Source organism: Indicator indicator, chromosome 8 (genome assembly GCF_027791375.1).
Source record: "Indicator indicator isolate 239-I01 chromosome 8, UM_Iind_1.1, whole genome shotgun sequence".
In the NCBI taxonomy this organism is placed as follows: Eukaryota; Metazoa; Chordata; class Aves; order Piciformes; family Indicatoridae; genus Indicator; species Indicator indicator.
Window position 1 is genome coordinate 27641853 of NC_072017.1, and position 13493 is coordinate 27655345.

A 13493-nucleotide genomic window follows, 5' to 3' on the forward strand; every position below is an offset into this window, starting at 1 on the left:
CACAGATAGAGATTGAATCCTGTATTTTCAAAAGGTACACTTGCCATGGTACCAAGCATGGTATGAGCAACTCTTCATCTGAAATTGTCAGCTAATGGCTCCTCTAATCCACGGTGGCTTGCTGGAATTTGTTTGCCAGTTTTTGGCCAGGCCCGAAGCCCTTAGCTGAGAAGCTGATATGCTATTTCATGCACCCTTATGCCTGCACTCCTGAGGAGGCAAGTAATCCCCAAAGATAAACCATGGCGGCTTAACTGCCAGGCCCGATATTCTTCTTCCTTGTTACTCCTGCTGTGTTGCTCTCAAAGCACTTCCCCATCAGCTCCCATAGGGTCTTGGGAAAAAGCCAAACTCTGGCCTCGTGGTTATAGTGTTGAGACACCTACAGAAATGCTATAGGCAGTTACTTGTGGGAGCACCTCAAGACTCCATTACTCCTCTCAGGTTACCCTGAGCCCACCACACTGTGGGGGATGGCACTGGCTGTAACTTCCACTGAATCTCTTGCTTTAACTTTCCTAGTAAAGTGGAAGCATTTTTTTAAGACTTCACAAGACCCCACAGCAGCCACCTCCAATGTCACTGCATTAGAAAATCCCCACCTGGCCAGTGTGGAGTTAGGAGTTTTGGCTGTGCCCTCTGTGCCATGAGAGGCGGGGCAGTTAGCCTTGTTGCAAAAGGAGCCTGGGCCAAGAATCACTTTGGGCCTCCAATTTGCTAGTCCCAAATCCTACCATTGCAGCCTGATGTATTTCCCCAGCAGCCTGCCCAGCTGAAGGAGAGAGAATTCTTGTTTGTTTCTTTTCTTTTTTTTTTCTCTAAGTAGAACACACTCCCACACGGAGCACAAAAGCCGTAAGAGGTACCATAAGAGGAGAGCCATAGAGGAGAGGCCACTCCTTCCCACCAGCTACTGCCACCTCAAGTCACATGCTTGATGGTGCTTTCCATTTTTGTGTTGGGAAGACCCTAACCCAGTTAGCTGCAGCCTGTACCCTATTATTTTAGCTGCGACACTCTCCTCGCTGCTGAGCCTCAGCAGCCCCGGCAGCCTAGGAAGGGGTTTTGAGTGTGCACATCCCACGTGAGTGTCCTGTTTGTACAAGTCACCCTCTCTTGTGTAATGTTTTTCAGAGGGGCTTCTGAACAATGCCAGGGATACAAGTGTCACGGATACTCTACCACTGAATGGTAATCACGGCAACAGCTACAGCATCGCCAGTGGCGAGTACCTCAGCAACTGCGTGCAAATCCTTGACCGCGGCTACAACCACACCGAGAACGCCCTCGAGAAGAAGATCCTGAAGGAACTCACCTCCAACTACATCCCTTCCTACCTGAACAACCACGAGCGCTCCAGCGAGCAGAGCCGCAACCTGATGAACAAACTCGTCAACAGCGTGGGCGGCGGGAGCGAGGATGACGCCATCGTGCTGGATGACGCCACCTCCTTCACCCATGAGGAAAGCCTGGGCCTGGAGCTCATACACGAGGAGTCGGATGCCCCGCTGCTGCCTCCCAGGGTGTATTCAGCGGACAACCACCAGCCCCACCTCTACGGCCGGCGGCGCATCCCGCAAGACAACAGCGAGAGCTTTTTCCCCTTGCTGACCAACGAGCACACGGACGACCTCCAGTCGCCCAACAGGGATTCTCTCTACACCAGTATGCCCGCACTGGCCGGCATGCCCCTGACGGAAAGCGTCACCGCCAGCACCCAGACCGATCCCCCACCAGCCAAAAGCAGTGGTGGTGACGCCGACGATGTTTACTACAAAAGCATGCCCAACCTTGGCTCCAGGAACCACATCCATCAGCTACACACTTACTACCAGCTAGGCCGAGGCAGCAGCGACGGGTTTATAGTCCCACCAAACAAAGAGGGAACCCCCCCGGACGGCAATGCAAAAGGACCTGCTCACTTGGTCACTAGTCTATAGAAGAGTCAGCAAAAAAACAAAAACACAAAAAAAAAAATAAGCAAAGAGACAACAAACAGCCCCTCCATAACGCTCGGTTTACTGTTCTGAGTTAATCCAAACAGTGGTAATATTGTGTGTACTCCTAAATCTTCATGCTGTTCAAAAAGGAAACTCTTGGACTTTTTTTACTGGAATTTTTAGGCCGGCCCGGAGAGGACAGTAACTGCTGCCCAACCCCTTCCCCTCTCCTTCCCCTCCCTTCTTTCCCCCTCATCCTTCTTCCCTCAAGACAGACTTCATTATGTTAATGAAAGAGATAGATAATGGCACACTTTGTGGCCTTCTCAAGTTATGCTGTGTTTCTTTAAACAAGTCCTTGATGCTGTGTTGCTCTTAATACCGAGGACCTGATTTAAGAAGGAAAAAAACAAACAAGCAAACAAAAATATATTAAAAAAAATTTAAAAGGCAAAGAAATTAAATAAAAGGCCAAAAATGTGCATTTGAAACTAGTAGTGATAACGCATCTAGATGGGAGCGCTGCACAAAAAAAAAAAAAAAAAAAGAAAAACAAAAACAAATAAATAAAGCAAAAACAAGCTAGCAAAAACTCTTTCTTACCAATCCAGGTCACATCATGGGTTTTGGTCACTCAAAACTTGGTTTCCACTGCAGCGCCCTTTTGCTGTGGGAGTAAGCAGAAACAAAACAAAACACAAATGTAATGAGGTGGAAGGGAATCTTAGAATTGTGTGCTAAAGGCATCTTTTATGTTTCGCTGTATTAACGGATGATCAAAACTAATGGCAGAAAACAAAACAAAGGAGAAGTGAACAATTTCTATGTAATGTACAGATACTAGCATTGCACATATAGTCTGCTTTCTGTTCCTCCAGAACTTGCGTCCCTGTTAATGTAGTGGAAAAAAAAAAAAGAAAAAAAAAAGAAAAAAAAAGAAAACAACATCAAAAAAAAAGAACTTTTTTCTGTTGTGCTGGTCTTGTAAGTTTGTCTACCAGTAGGAGCAAGGTTTGCTTTTTTTTTTTTTCATTATTCATCCTTTTTTTCTTTTGGAAATTTTATTTCACCTCTTCCACTGTCCCCTCCCCCCCCCCCCCCCATCTCTTCCATCCCCCTCCCCATTTCAGTACAAAAAATCTCACTGGGCCAAAAAAAAAAAAAAAAGAAAGCTCAACCCCCAGACATCACTTTCTAAGGACATTTTTAGTAGCATCATCATTGTTTCTTTGCAGTTTTTTTTTTTTTTATTTCCTCGACGTACAATTTCAGCCAGTATCTTGCTGGCAGAGCTTTTGGCAGACTAGAGCAGGGCAAACTTCCCTGTTGGCAGTGCACAACCGATGGTGGTGATAGTCCTGTAGAGCAGCTGTGGCCACTGGGTTGCATCCAGGAGCTGAAAAAGTGGGGGGGTTTATGTTTGTTAGCAGGGCTTCTACAAGAGGTGGTCATTTCCCTGGAGGAGCAAAGGGCCTTCATGGCTCCATGTGGTCCCCAGTTTAGGCACTTGTACTGCAGTGGGTAAGAAGAAAACAGATTGGTGCGTAGTGAGCTAAAAAGGTACTTTGCAGTAATTTAAAAAAACACCCCAACAACCAACAAATCTTCTGTTCATTATTTTTCCTAACAGGAAATTTATTTATTCAACAGGATTTTTAAGTAATATAGGCTTTCTGGAGGTAAATTAGCAGCACGGAGTATGAATTCTTCTTCTATTTTTCCTTTTTTTGTTTTTTCCTTGTTTTTTTCTTTTTTTTTTCTTTTTTAATTTATGATCCATTTTGTACGGTCTCAACAGTTGAATGACCTCATTACTAATATTTGTTGTAAAAGTGAAGCTTGTTTGCCAACCAATAAACAACTGATCACAATTTAGAAGATACTGTATGTATTGTACAATTAATCTCTCCTTTTATCTTTTTTTTTATTTTTAATTTTTTTTTTTTGGTCGTTGTCATTCTCTCCATTAATGTCTTCAGTATGAGTCTCCACTCCTTTAAGGCATGAGTGAGCAATGCTAAAGAAAGAAGGCCTAAGCTGAGGAATTTAAGCACAAAGGTTCCATAGCTACAACTGATTAGAAATACCAAGCTAGGGGATAAGGACACCACCAGTCACCACTTGCTACAGGCTATTCTAGGTCAGTTTTGTGCCTACTGTATAATCCAGCTGACAACAGAGGGATGACTTTAGTAGAGTATGTTCATGTGTCACACCTTTTACTCATTGTAATGCTGGGTGGGTTTTGGTTTTTTTTTGGGGGGGGTGTTTGTTTTTTAATGTTTTTTTTTATTTTTGGTTCTTCTGAGATTAAAACTACTGGTAGCATGTCAAAGAGTAAAACAAGCCCCCGTTAGGCCTCCTCAGGCATTGTTTGCTGTGTCTTTATTTTCTTGCTCCCGGCGTACACAAAGTGCCATCACTGTCCTCAGCCACATCACCCTTCCTGTCCCACCACTGCCGACATCCCACTGGTGCTTTAATGCTTTTCTCCAGCTTTCTCCTTCCAAACCCTCGGGAGCAATTTAAAAAGGTCATAAAAGAGGCTGGAAAGGTTGGCAGTGAAAATAACCACCTCTGAACACACTCAGTACTGGTTTTTCAGTACATGATTTTCCACAAAGTCCTCTCATTCCTTGTGAGCTTTAGAGCCTGGTGCTGCTTCCATCCAAGGCACCTCTATTCAACTCTCGTCAAGCTGGGTAAAAGCAAAAGCTTTGGAGCAGGCAGGTGATTCTCATGCTAGACAAGATATTCCCAGGGCTGGAGGATAAAGGCAGCAGAGGAGCTGCTCTGCTCCATCCCAGGGTTGTACTCACATGGGACAATGCTGCTCAGTGCTGCTTGGCAGGCAGAGAAGTACCAGGGGATAGTGGTGTTTGGTGCTATTCATGGCCTACAAAAGTCTAAATTGCCTGAGTCCTTCCTGCAGCTAGGCACACAGACCAAAATATCTTCAGGAGGAAACATCATTTCCAACCAGCCTCTTTCTGGGTCTAGGTTTCAGCAAGTGAGTGTTTCCCATTAGAAGACTGGGGATCACCTGGCTTCATAGCAAAATACCTCCTGGACAGCTGGATCATGCTGCCTCCTTGTTTCATTTTATCTCCCACACCAGCAGCAATGAAGCTGAGCAGTGCCTGGTAGACCTATGCATGCAGGCAAAGCAAGCATTCCAGATCCATGTGGTCATACCAGTCCATGAAGCAGATAACGGAGGCAGCTGAGGCTTGAAATACTTGAAGTACTTCTTATTTTGGAGGAACTAAAATCCTCTGTCACTGTATCAAACCCCAACAAAATTGTCTTCCAGGGATATGGCAGGATTGATACAGAGGGTGAGTTAAACCATAGCAAGTATGGTCCTGATGAAATGGGAGGCAAGAGAGCCACACAGCGTTGTCCAGTGTGCCTGGAACTATGCAAGAGCAAACCAGTGGGACGATTGTTTCCTGCTGAAAAAAATCTTTTCCTCCAAATGGTTGTTCTTCCCCAACCTTTCTGTATATTTATTAGCAGCCAGACTGTTCTCCCCCTCTTCTCCATCCCTTCTCTCTGCCAGCCTACCACACCTATTAGCACTTTGATGGCAAAAGCCACACTTTATTTTCAAGCTGATAATTTCTGTCCCCAGGCTGTTCTGGCACCACAGGATTCGCTGGTAGTGCTTCTTACAGCTTTGTAAACAGCTGAATCATGAAACAGAGGGGAAATAGATATGACTAATTACATTGGCTTAAGACTGTAAATTCGTTGGGGGTGTGGGTTATTTTGGTCATTTTTTCCCCTGAAAAGAGTCTTTTGTTGTATCGATTGATTAGGGGCATGGTGAAAGTTTCTGCTCATTGATAAATTGCTTTACCATGGTGAAGGTTTCTGCTTGTTGATAAGTTGCTTGGGCATTGTGAAGGTTTCTGCTTGTTCATCAGTGGCTTGGTAGCTACAATTCTTAGGCAACTGGCAGCATAGTGATAGCTCCTGTGCAGACTGCAGCATGCAGAACTCAGTGTGAAGTCCAAAATGACTCTGGGATAGGAGGGAGAGCTGCACAATTTCTAAGGCATTTCTTAAAGCTGAGTGAAAGCAGAGATGTGAGAAACCAGCTTGATGAAGAGATGATCGCCTACATTGGGGAAATTTGCAAACTGGGTTGAAAGGGATCCTTCCTGTAGTGGAAGGATCTGATTTTGTAGAGCTTGGCTTAACAAAAAACAAACAAACAAAACATCCTCAAAACAAACCAAAACCAGATTTGCCTTATAGGGAGAAGATTAAAGCTTCATTATTCAACTGCAGTAGGCATCCTTTTTTTTAACCCCATGAAAACCAGGCAGAACAAAACAACAGAGGCAAACAAGCAGTGCTTGGTCCAATGAAAACATCACCCTGACACATAGACCTCCTTTTCTAAAACATGGGGCCACCTTTCAGAGGTGTGAGCTGCCATGCATGTTTGGAGTGAGGATTGTCAATGCTGATCCCTTGCTTGAGATATTATTTAGGAAAGCCTTGTGTGTAGGAAGGAAAAGGAGGATGGAGAAGCATGAGGCTCTGTGCCTTGTTTTTTCCTGGAAATCATCTTGGGATGCCCTGCAAGTTGTGAATCCTTTCTTTTTCTCTTACTCCTTCTAATTTGCACAGGACAATGAGATTTCCTATGTAATCCCGTTGCAGACTACCTTCATAAGAAGGGAAATACGCTACAAGAAAAAAAAAACATTGAGTTGCATGTCCAGAAAAGGTGAAGGGTCTGGAGAACAGTTTTAGCAAGGAGCAGCTGAGGAACTGGGTTTCTGGACAAGAGGAGGTTGAGGGGAGACCTCATTGCTCTCTACACTGAAAGGAGATTGTTGTTGGGTGGATGTCAGTCTCATCTCCCTAGTAGAAAGCGATAGAAAGAGAGGAAATGGCCTGAAATTGCACCAGGAATCCCCATCCCTGGAGGTGTTTCAAAAAGAGACAAAGATATGGTGCAGATGGACATGGTTCAGCACCAGCCTTTGCAGAGTTAGGGAATGCTTGGACTCAATGATCTTTAAGGTCTTTTCCAACTGAAATTCTTCTATGACTCTCTAATGAGCTGATGCTGTTTTCTACTGCTTAGGGACACTTTGGCTCCAGCAGGCAATGCCTGCCCATTTTCTGCAAGAGCCGTAAGAGACAGGAAATATCTCCCTGCAACATGCGAAGGAGAGACGTGAGGGAAAAGACCTGCCAAGAAAGACTGTGTAGGCTGGAGGTTTGCTGGGCCGAGGGGGTATTCGTCACAGCTCGGAGGCACTGTGTAGGCAACACCACTTACCACAGTGCTGCTGCTTTCTACCTGCTGACCACATTTAATTCCCTGAAATCTGTGGCTGTTAACCAATCCCTTTCCTTCCACTATGCCCTCAGTGAGATGATTCAAGAGGGCCAAAGCAAATGGTGATGGCAGTGGGAGATGCTGAGCTCCAGGGGGGTTTTGTGTGTCTCTGTGTCTGTCCCTATTATCTGCACCTCCCTTACCTCTTTTGTTACCAGGTAACCTTTCTTTCACACACCCCAATTTGCTCTCCATCTTGCCAGTTTATAAAGAACACAATAGCCCAATGACTTGCCTGGACAACAGAGATGAAAAAATAGCTCATCTTATTAAAAAGCTATTGCAGGGAAGCCTAAGAGCTTGGTCATTTGTTGCACCCTGATCTTCTCCTTACATTAGAAGGAAAAGAACTTTATTTTTTAGGTACCTGCTGCACTCAGCTAGGCTCTATACAGATTTTATTTAATGAATATTTTAAGGTTTAAATAGTCTGTGCTCGTGTCCATTACAGAAATGTCATGTCTTTGCAGTAATGGCATGGAGAACATCCTGCAGCCTAGAGCTCAAACCAGATCATATGGGTGATTAGTGCTCCGAGGGAAGACAGCACTGGTAGCTGTCTTCAGCAGGGACATTAGTAGCAGGGCTGGGGGGAAGCACCCGAAAGGGTAGCAGGAGGAAGACAGAAGCACCCTCCACTCTGCATCAATAGTCAATTTGGTTCAGCTCAGGCAGCTGGTGCAGGGACAATTTTGCTGTTCCAAGAGCTTTGACCATCCCTTCTCCAGCAAAATACCAAGAAGAAAAAAATATTTGCTACCTTGTTTATTTCTTCACCCTCCACACACTGCCTTTTTTTTTTATTTCTAACCCTTAAATATGCTGAAGGCATGTCAAAACCCAAGCTAAAACCTCAATAAATTAAAAACCAAGCCAAATCAAACCAGAAAAAAAGGTGCATACAGAACAGTTAGCAGATACTGGAAGCAAATGCTTGATATTTTGGAAGTGTCTGCTTAGAACCTCAGCTAAGAACTTAGAAAGCACAAGCTGCACCTTGTACACTGGGTTCAGTTTCAGAATACAAGAAAGCTGCTGAGGTGCTGGAGGTGTCCAGAGAAGGGTAACAAAGCTGGTGAAGGGTCTGGTGAGGAGGAGCTGAGGGAAATGGAGAAGAGGAGGCTAAGGGGAGACCTCGTTGCTCTCCACAACTGCTTGAAAGGAGGTTGGAATGATTTGGGTGTTGGTCTTCTCTCCCTAGTATCAGGTGACAGAATGCAATGAAATGACCTGGAATTGTGCCAGGGGAGGTTTAGATTGAATATTAATAAAAATTTCTTTCCTGCAAGAGTGGTCAGGCATTGGAACAGGCTGCCCAGGGAGGTTTTGGAGTCAGCACTTCGGAAGGTGTTCAAGAAACACGTGGCCATAGCACTCTGGGACATGGTGTTAGGGTGACAGTTGGACTCAATCTTAGAGGTCTTTTGCAACCAAAATAATTCTATGATTCTATGGCTACTACACAGCCTCCTCAGCTGGTGTGCATGGGAGTACTTGTACCAATGACCCAATATCTCCAAACGTCACTTACAATCAACTACCTCTTCTGTTATAACTTTGGAAAGGTTATTTCCAGCAGCAGGATGCTCACTGGGTAAATTATGACTATAATAAAACTGGTTTGAGCCTGTCTTCTCCCACTTCCCTCCGAGGCATCTCAGGCAGAGTTTAATTCGGGTCCCTGTAACAGGAAATCTCTGTTCAGACTTGAGCCTTGCAGCCCTTGTGTCCCTCCAGCAGCAAAGGCTTCAGCTTTCAGCAATCATGAGTCTGTGCTAACATCCATGGATAAATGTTTTGGGGGAATGGACATTGAAAACCAAGTGATCATTTGGGTGGAGGGTCTCTGGTTATGCCACTTGGGAAGCATCACAGCATTTCACCTTGGATATCTCTTAGTGTGGTGTTGCACAAAAGCTTCAAAGGAGGGGGTGAGAAAATGGACTTTGGGAGGGGGAAAGAAAAGGAAATGACCTTTATTTCTGGCAAGGCCAAAGCCTTTGGCTGACCTGTGCTAAAAGCAGATACCAGAAGTTGTCAGGCTGCTGAGGGAACTGGGGTTGTTCAGTCTGGAGAAAAAAAGTAAGCAGAAGGGAGACCTTCTGGCTTTCTACAACTCCCTGAAAGGAGCTTGGAGCCAGGAAAGGGTTGGTCTCTTCTCCCAAATAACACATAATAGAAGGAGAGGAAATGGTCTTAGGTTTTACCAAGGGAGGTTTAGGTGGGCCTGCCAAGATAGCAGTAGTGGAAACAAGAGTTTAAAAATGCATTCCACTGCCTGGGGAGAAAAACCAACCAACCAAAAAAAACAAGAAGGAAAGGATGAAAACCTTTTCAGAAGAAAACCAAGAACAAACCCAAAAGAACAGGCTAAACAGCCAACCTGGGAAATTACTCAAAAGTTACCATCTCTACCCACTGCACTTTCCCTCCAATATTTTCTATGCTGAACAGCAGAACAACACAGATTTGTTGGCCCTCGGTTGGGTAGGAGATGAAGTGAAAAGATTCAGCTGAGGTTTGGGTTGGAGATTAGGAAAAATTGCATAACTGCAAGAGTGGTCAGGCTGCCCAGGGAGGTGGTGGAGTCACCATCCCTAGAGGTATTTAAAAGCTGTATGGACATGGCATTTTGGGACATGGTTTAATGGCCATGGTGGTGTTGGGTTGATGGTTGGACTCAATGATCTTAGAGGTCTCTTTCAACCTTAGTGAGTCTGTGATTGTCTGATTCTATGAAAATGGCTGCAGGACAACTCTTAATTCTCAAATGCATCTAGCTTATCTTAACCTGTCCCCGAAACCTTATTTCTGTGACAGCCTGTGTATGTTCACCCCGAGCTGAATGAGGCTGCCTTTTCCCAGCCTGCACCTGTCAAAGGAGACCTTTTCCTCCCTGGGACTGCAGTGATTGTAGAGGCAATTGTAAAGCAGAGTGCTCAGGATGTGAAGTGCCCTTCAGATAGTATCTGATTGTAACAGATCTGTTTACTCTGCAGTCATTCAGAACCAAGTGGTTATTGGCATGACTGGGGGGAACATGACCACAAAACATGAATGTGAGTCAGCAATGTGGTCATGTAGCCAAACAGGCCAGAAGCATCCTGGCCTGAACCAGGAATAGTGTGACCAGCAAAAGTAAGGAAGTGATTGTGGCCCTGTACTTGGCACTGGGGAGGCCACACCTTTGGGTCCCTCACTACAAGAAAGACACTGAGGTGCTGGAGCAAGTCTGAAGGAGGGTAACAAAGCTGGTGAAGGGTCTGGAGAACAGGTGGCTGAGGGAACCGAGATTGTTTATTCTGGAGGAGGCTTATTGCTTTCTACAACTTCCTGAAAGGATGTTGGAGTGTGATGGGTGTTGGTCTCTTCTCCCTAGTATCAGCTGATAGAAGGAGAGGAAATGGCCTGAAACTGTGTCAGGGGAGGGTTAGGTTGAATATTAGAAAAAAATTTCTTTCCTGCAAGAGTATTCAAGGCATTGGAACAGGCTGCCTCAGGAGGTGATGGAGTCACCATCTCTGGAGGTGTTCAAGAGCCTTGTGGGCGTGGCACTTCCCGACGTGGTTTCATGACCATGATGGTATTAGTTTGATAATTGGACTCGATGATCCTAGAGGCCTCTTCCAACCAAAACAATTCTCTGATTCTTTAAAAAAAATGCAGTTTACTCAAAGAAGCCCTGCTGGGCTGGTAGACCCTGGTGTATGCATTTTATCTTTCCTTGCTCGAGCTGGGTTTACCTAGAGGAGAAAAGTGTCACTTTTTGGGCAGCAGTGGCTGATGCTCCCGGTCCTCACACCATTTAACAAAGAACTGGCTCACATGGGAAGAAAGCCATGAAAATCTGTACTTCAGCCAGAAAGGGTGGGTGGGAGAAGGTTCCTGATGAGGTGCTGGCCCATAAATATGTGTCCCTGTTCCGAGCAAGCCTTTGCTTTCAAGGCAATCCCAGCATCCCACATTTTATTTGAGGGTGGAAACAGTCAGTGGTCCTGCTGCGAGGTCCTGCTCTGGTGCTTTACCTGCTTTCCCTTTCCTCTTGTTCTCTACAGAAAGTGGAAGGACACCCAAGCAGGAGCCGGTCTTCAGGCGAGTCACCATGGAAGACAGCGTCATCTAGCACCCAGGGCAGCTGACCAGTCTGACCCAGTGAGCCCACGCCAGAGAACCACCTCAGCTCTTCCATGCCTCTGTTTACCCCATCCCTCACATGGGATAATGCAACAGGAGAGGCCAGAGAACCTAACCTCAACCAAAACCCTCAGCAAACCCTCACCTCCCCAAGAAGAAAAGAGCCTGGCTGAGATTCCTGCTGCCCTAATGGCAGCACCCTGGGAAGTGACCTCACTGCTTCATTGCTGGTTGTTTCTTTTTCTTTAAAAGATGAGTAGAACAGGGAAAAAAAATGTCCTTTGTAATAAGAAATGAACTTCATCTTCTCTAAATGTTGCTTTTGCAACTTGAAAGCACTTAAAGATGGCTGAAAATATTTCACTGCCCACTCCATCCTCAGCCCCTTTCCATTCTCACAAGCTGGGCTGTATAAAGACAATCCCACCAGATCCAGGTCTCTGCTGTAAATACAGACTTGACTGTGTGGAGAGGTAATGAGGGAAGGAAAAGAGGGACAAAGACATTGTCCTTATGGCAGCAGAAGCAGAACTTGCTGGCAGAGTGGGGTCAAGCACAGCTGTGGCTTGTAAATAGGGACTGGCGCATGCGTCCAGCAGTGACTCTGCTAGGCAGAAGTTTCTGGAAGCAGGGAAAGCTGCTCAGATTTTATTGTCTTGTGTAAAAAGAGATATTTTTTTGGAAGAAAAAAAAAAAGAGCCTTAGTATCTTGTAGATAGCGTTTGTCAATCAGCTCAGCTAGGGTTGGGCATATGGGGAACCACAGCATCTGCCCAGTGGCCATTCAAGGCCCTCCTGGACGTGTTCCTGTGTGACCTGCTTTAGGTGGTCCTGCTTGGGTAGTGGGGTTGGACTTGATGATCATCAGAAGCCCTTTCCAACCCCTACCATTCTGTGAAGCTCTGGCGTGGGGAGTCACAACCACAACAGGCAAAGGAGGCACCCGAAGGACATGGAGCACGTCTCACAGAGGACTTGGCAGATGTTTCTCCTTCATTCCTGTAAACAAGGTGGCCTCACTGGGCCTGTGGTCTCTGTTGGTGTAAACAATCACCTATGGCCCACAGAAGACACGGGCTGTTCAGTGCAGGTGGGGTGGGCAGAAATCAGCAGAAAGATGCAAACCACATCAGTGTGGTTCCCCAGAGGCTTTTGGCATTAATTTAAAAAAAATAAGTAAATAAAAAAGGAAAAAAAATTAAAGAAACCAGGCAAACTTGTTGCTGATGTTGGGACAACTGTTTGGCTTGGTAAATGAAGATGTGTATAGACATCCATGTTGATGTCAACAGGCATCTGCAGGCATGGTTCTCTCTCATCTCTGTGTGTGGAAGACCATGCCCTGCACCAGTGTCTGGCAGCCAGCACAGGTCCTCATGTCTATGTAGCTGTGTCCATGTGAGAAGAGGAGGACGTGAATGTGTATATTGTACTCACCTTCATGCATAGAACTGTTTCAGTGGGAAAAGACCTTCAAGATCATCAAGTCCAACCACTGACCTAACATCACCATGGCTGTTAAACCATGTACTGAAGTGCCCTGTCTGTGCATTTTTCAAATACCTCCAGGGATGATGACTCCACCACTTCCCTGGCCAACCTGTTCCTATGCCTAAACACATTTGAGAAGTCCTAAGTAACATCTCCGGCTCCAGCTTTATTAGCATGAGTGCAGAGTAGCATTCACATCACTTGGGAAACAAGAACCAGCAGATTAGAGGGTCAGCATTAACTGAGTAAAAGCTGACAAATCTCTGCTCCCCACCGAGTCATCATCTCCTGACCCCCTGCCATGACACAACAGTGGCTATCTGCAAATGATCCCAGCACCCACTCAGGCATGGGTGTTCGTAGAGGGCTGGCTGCACCAGCATGAGACCTAATGGAAGCAGAAAAGGAATTTGAGATTCCCCTCTGTCCTTCCCACCTCAAAGATTGTTTATGCCTTATTTACTCTGAGTCTGACTCTGTGGATCCATGCAGGGGAGGGAAATCAGGAAAAAAACCCTGGATTTAGAAATTTAAATTAGAAAAAAACCCAACAGATTTAAATAAAA

The 13493-nt window shown here is 45.5% G+C and overlaps 1 protein-coding gene across 17 annotated transcripts in view; it reads left to right on the forward strand.

Annotated features, from left to right (window-relative positions):
• Positions 1 to 1940, forward strand: part of ADGRL3 (adhesion G protein-coupled receptor L3) — a 308221-nt gene extending 306281 nt beyond the window's left edge. For 13 of the 17 annotated variants that reach the window (XM_054382986.1, XM_054382990.1, XM_054382987.1 and 10 more), the window contains one exon: positions 1135 to 1940. In XM_054382986.1, coding sequence (XP_054238961.1) covers positions 1135 to 1940 — 806 coding nt within the window. The remainder of the gene's footprint in view (positions 1 to 1134) is intronic. The other 4 variants (XM_054383002.1, XM_054383003.1, XM_054383001.1 and 1 more) reach the window with 1 other exon arrangement.
• The last annotated feature ends 11553 nt before the right edge of the window (positions 1941 to 13493 follow it).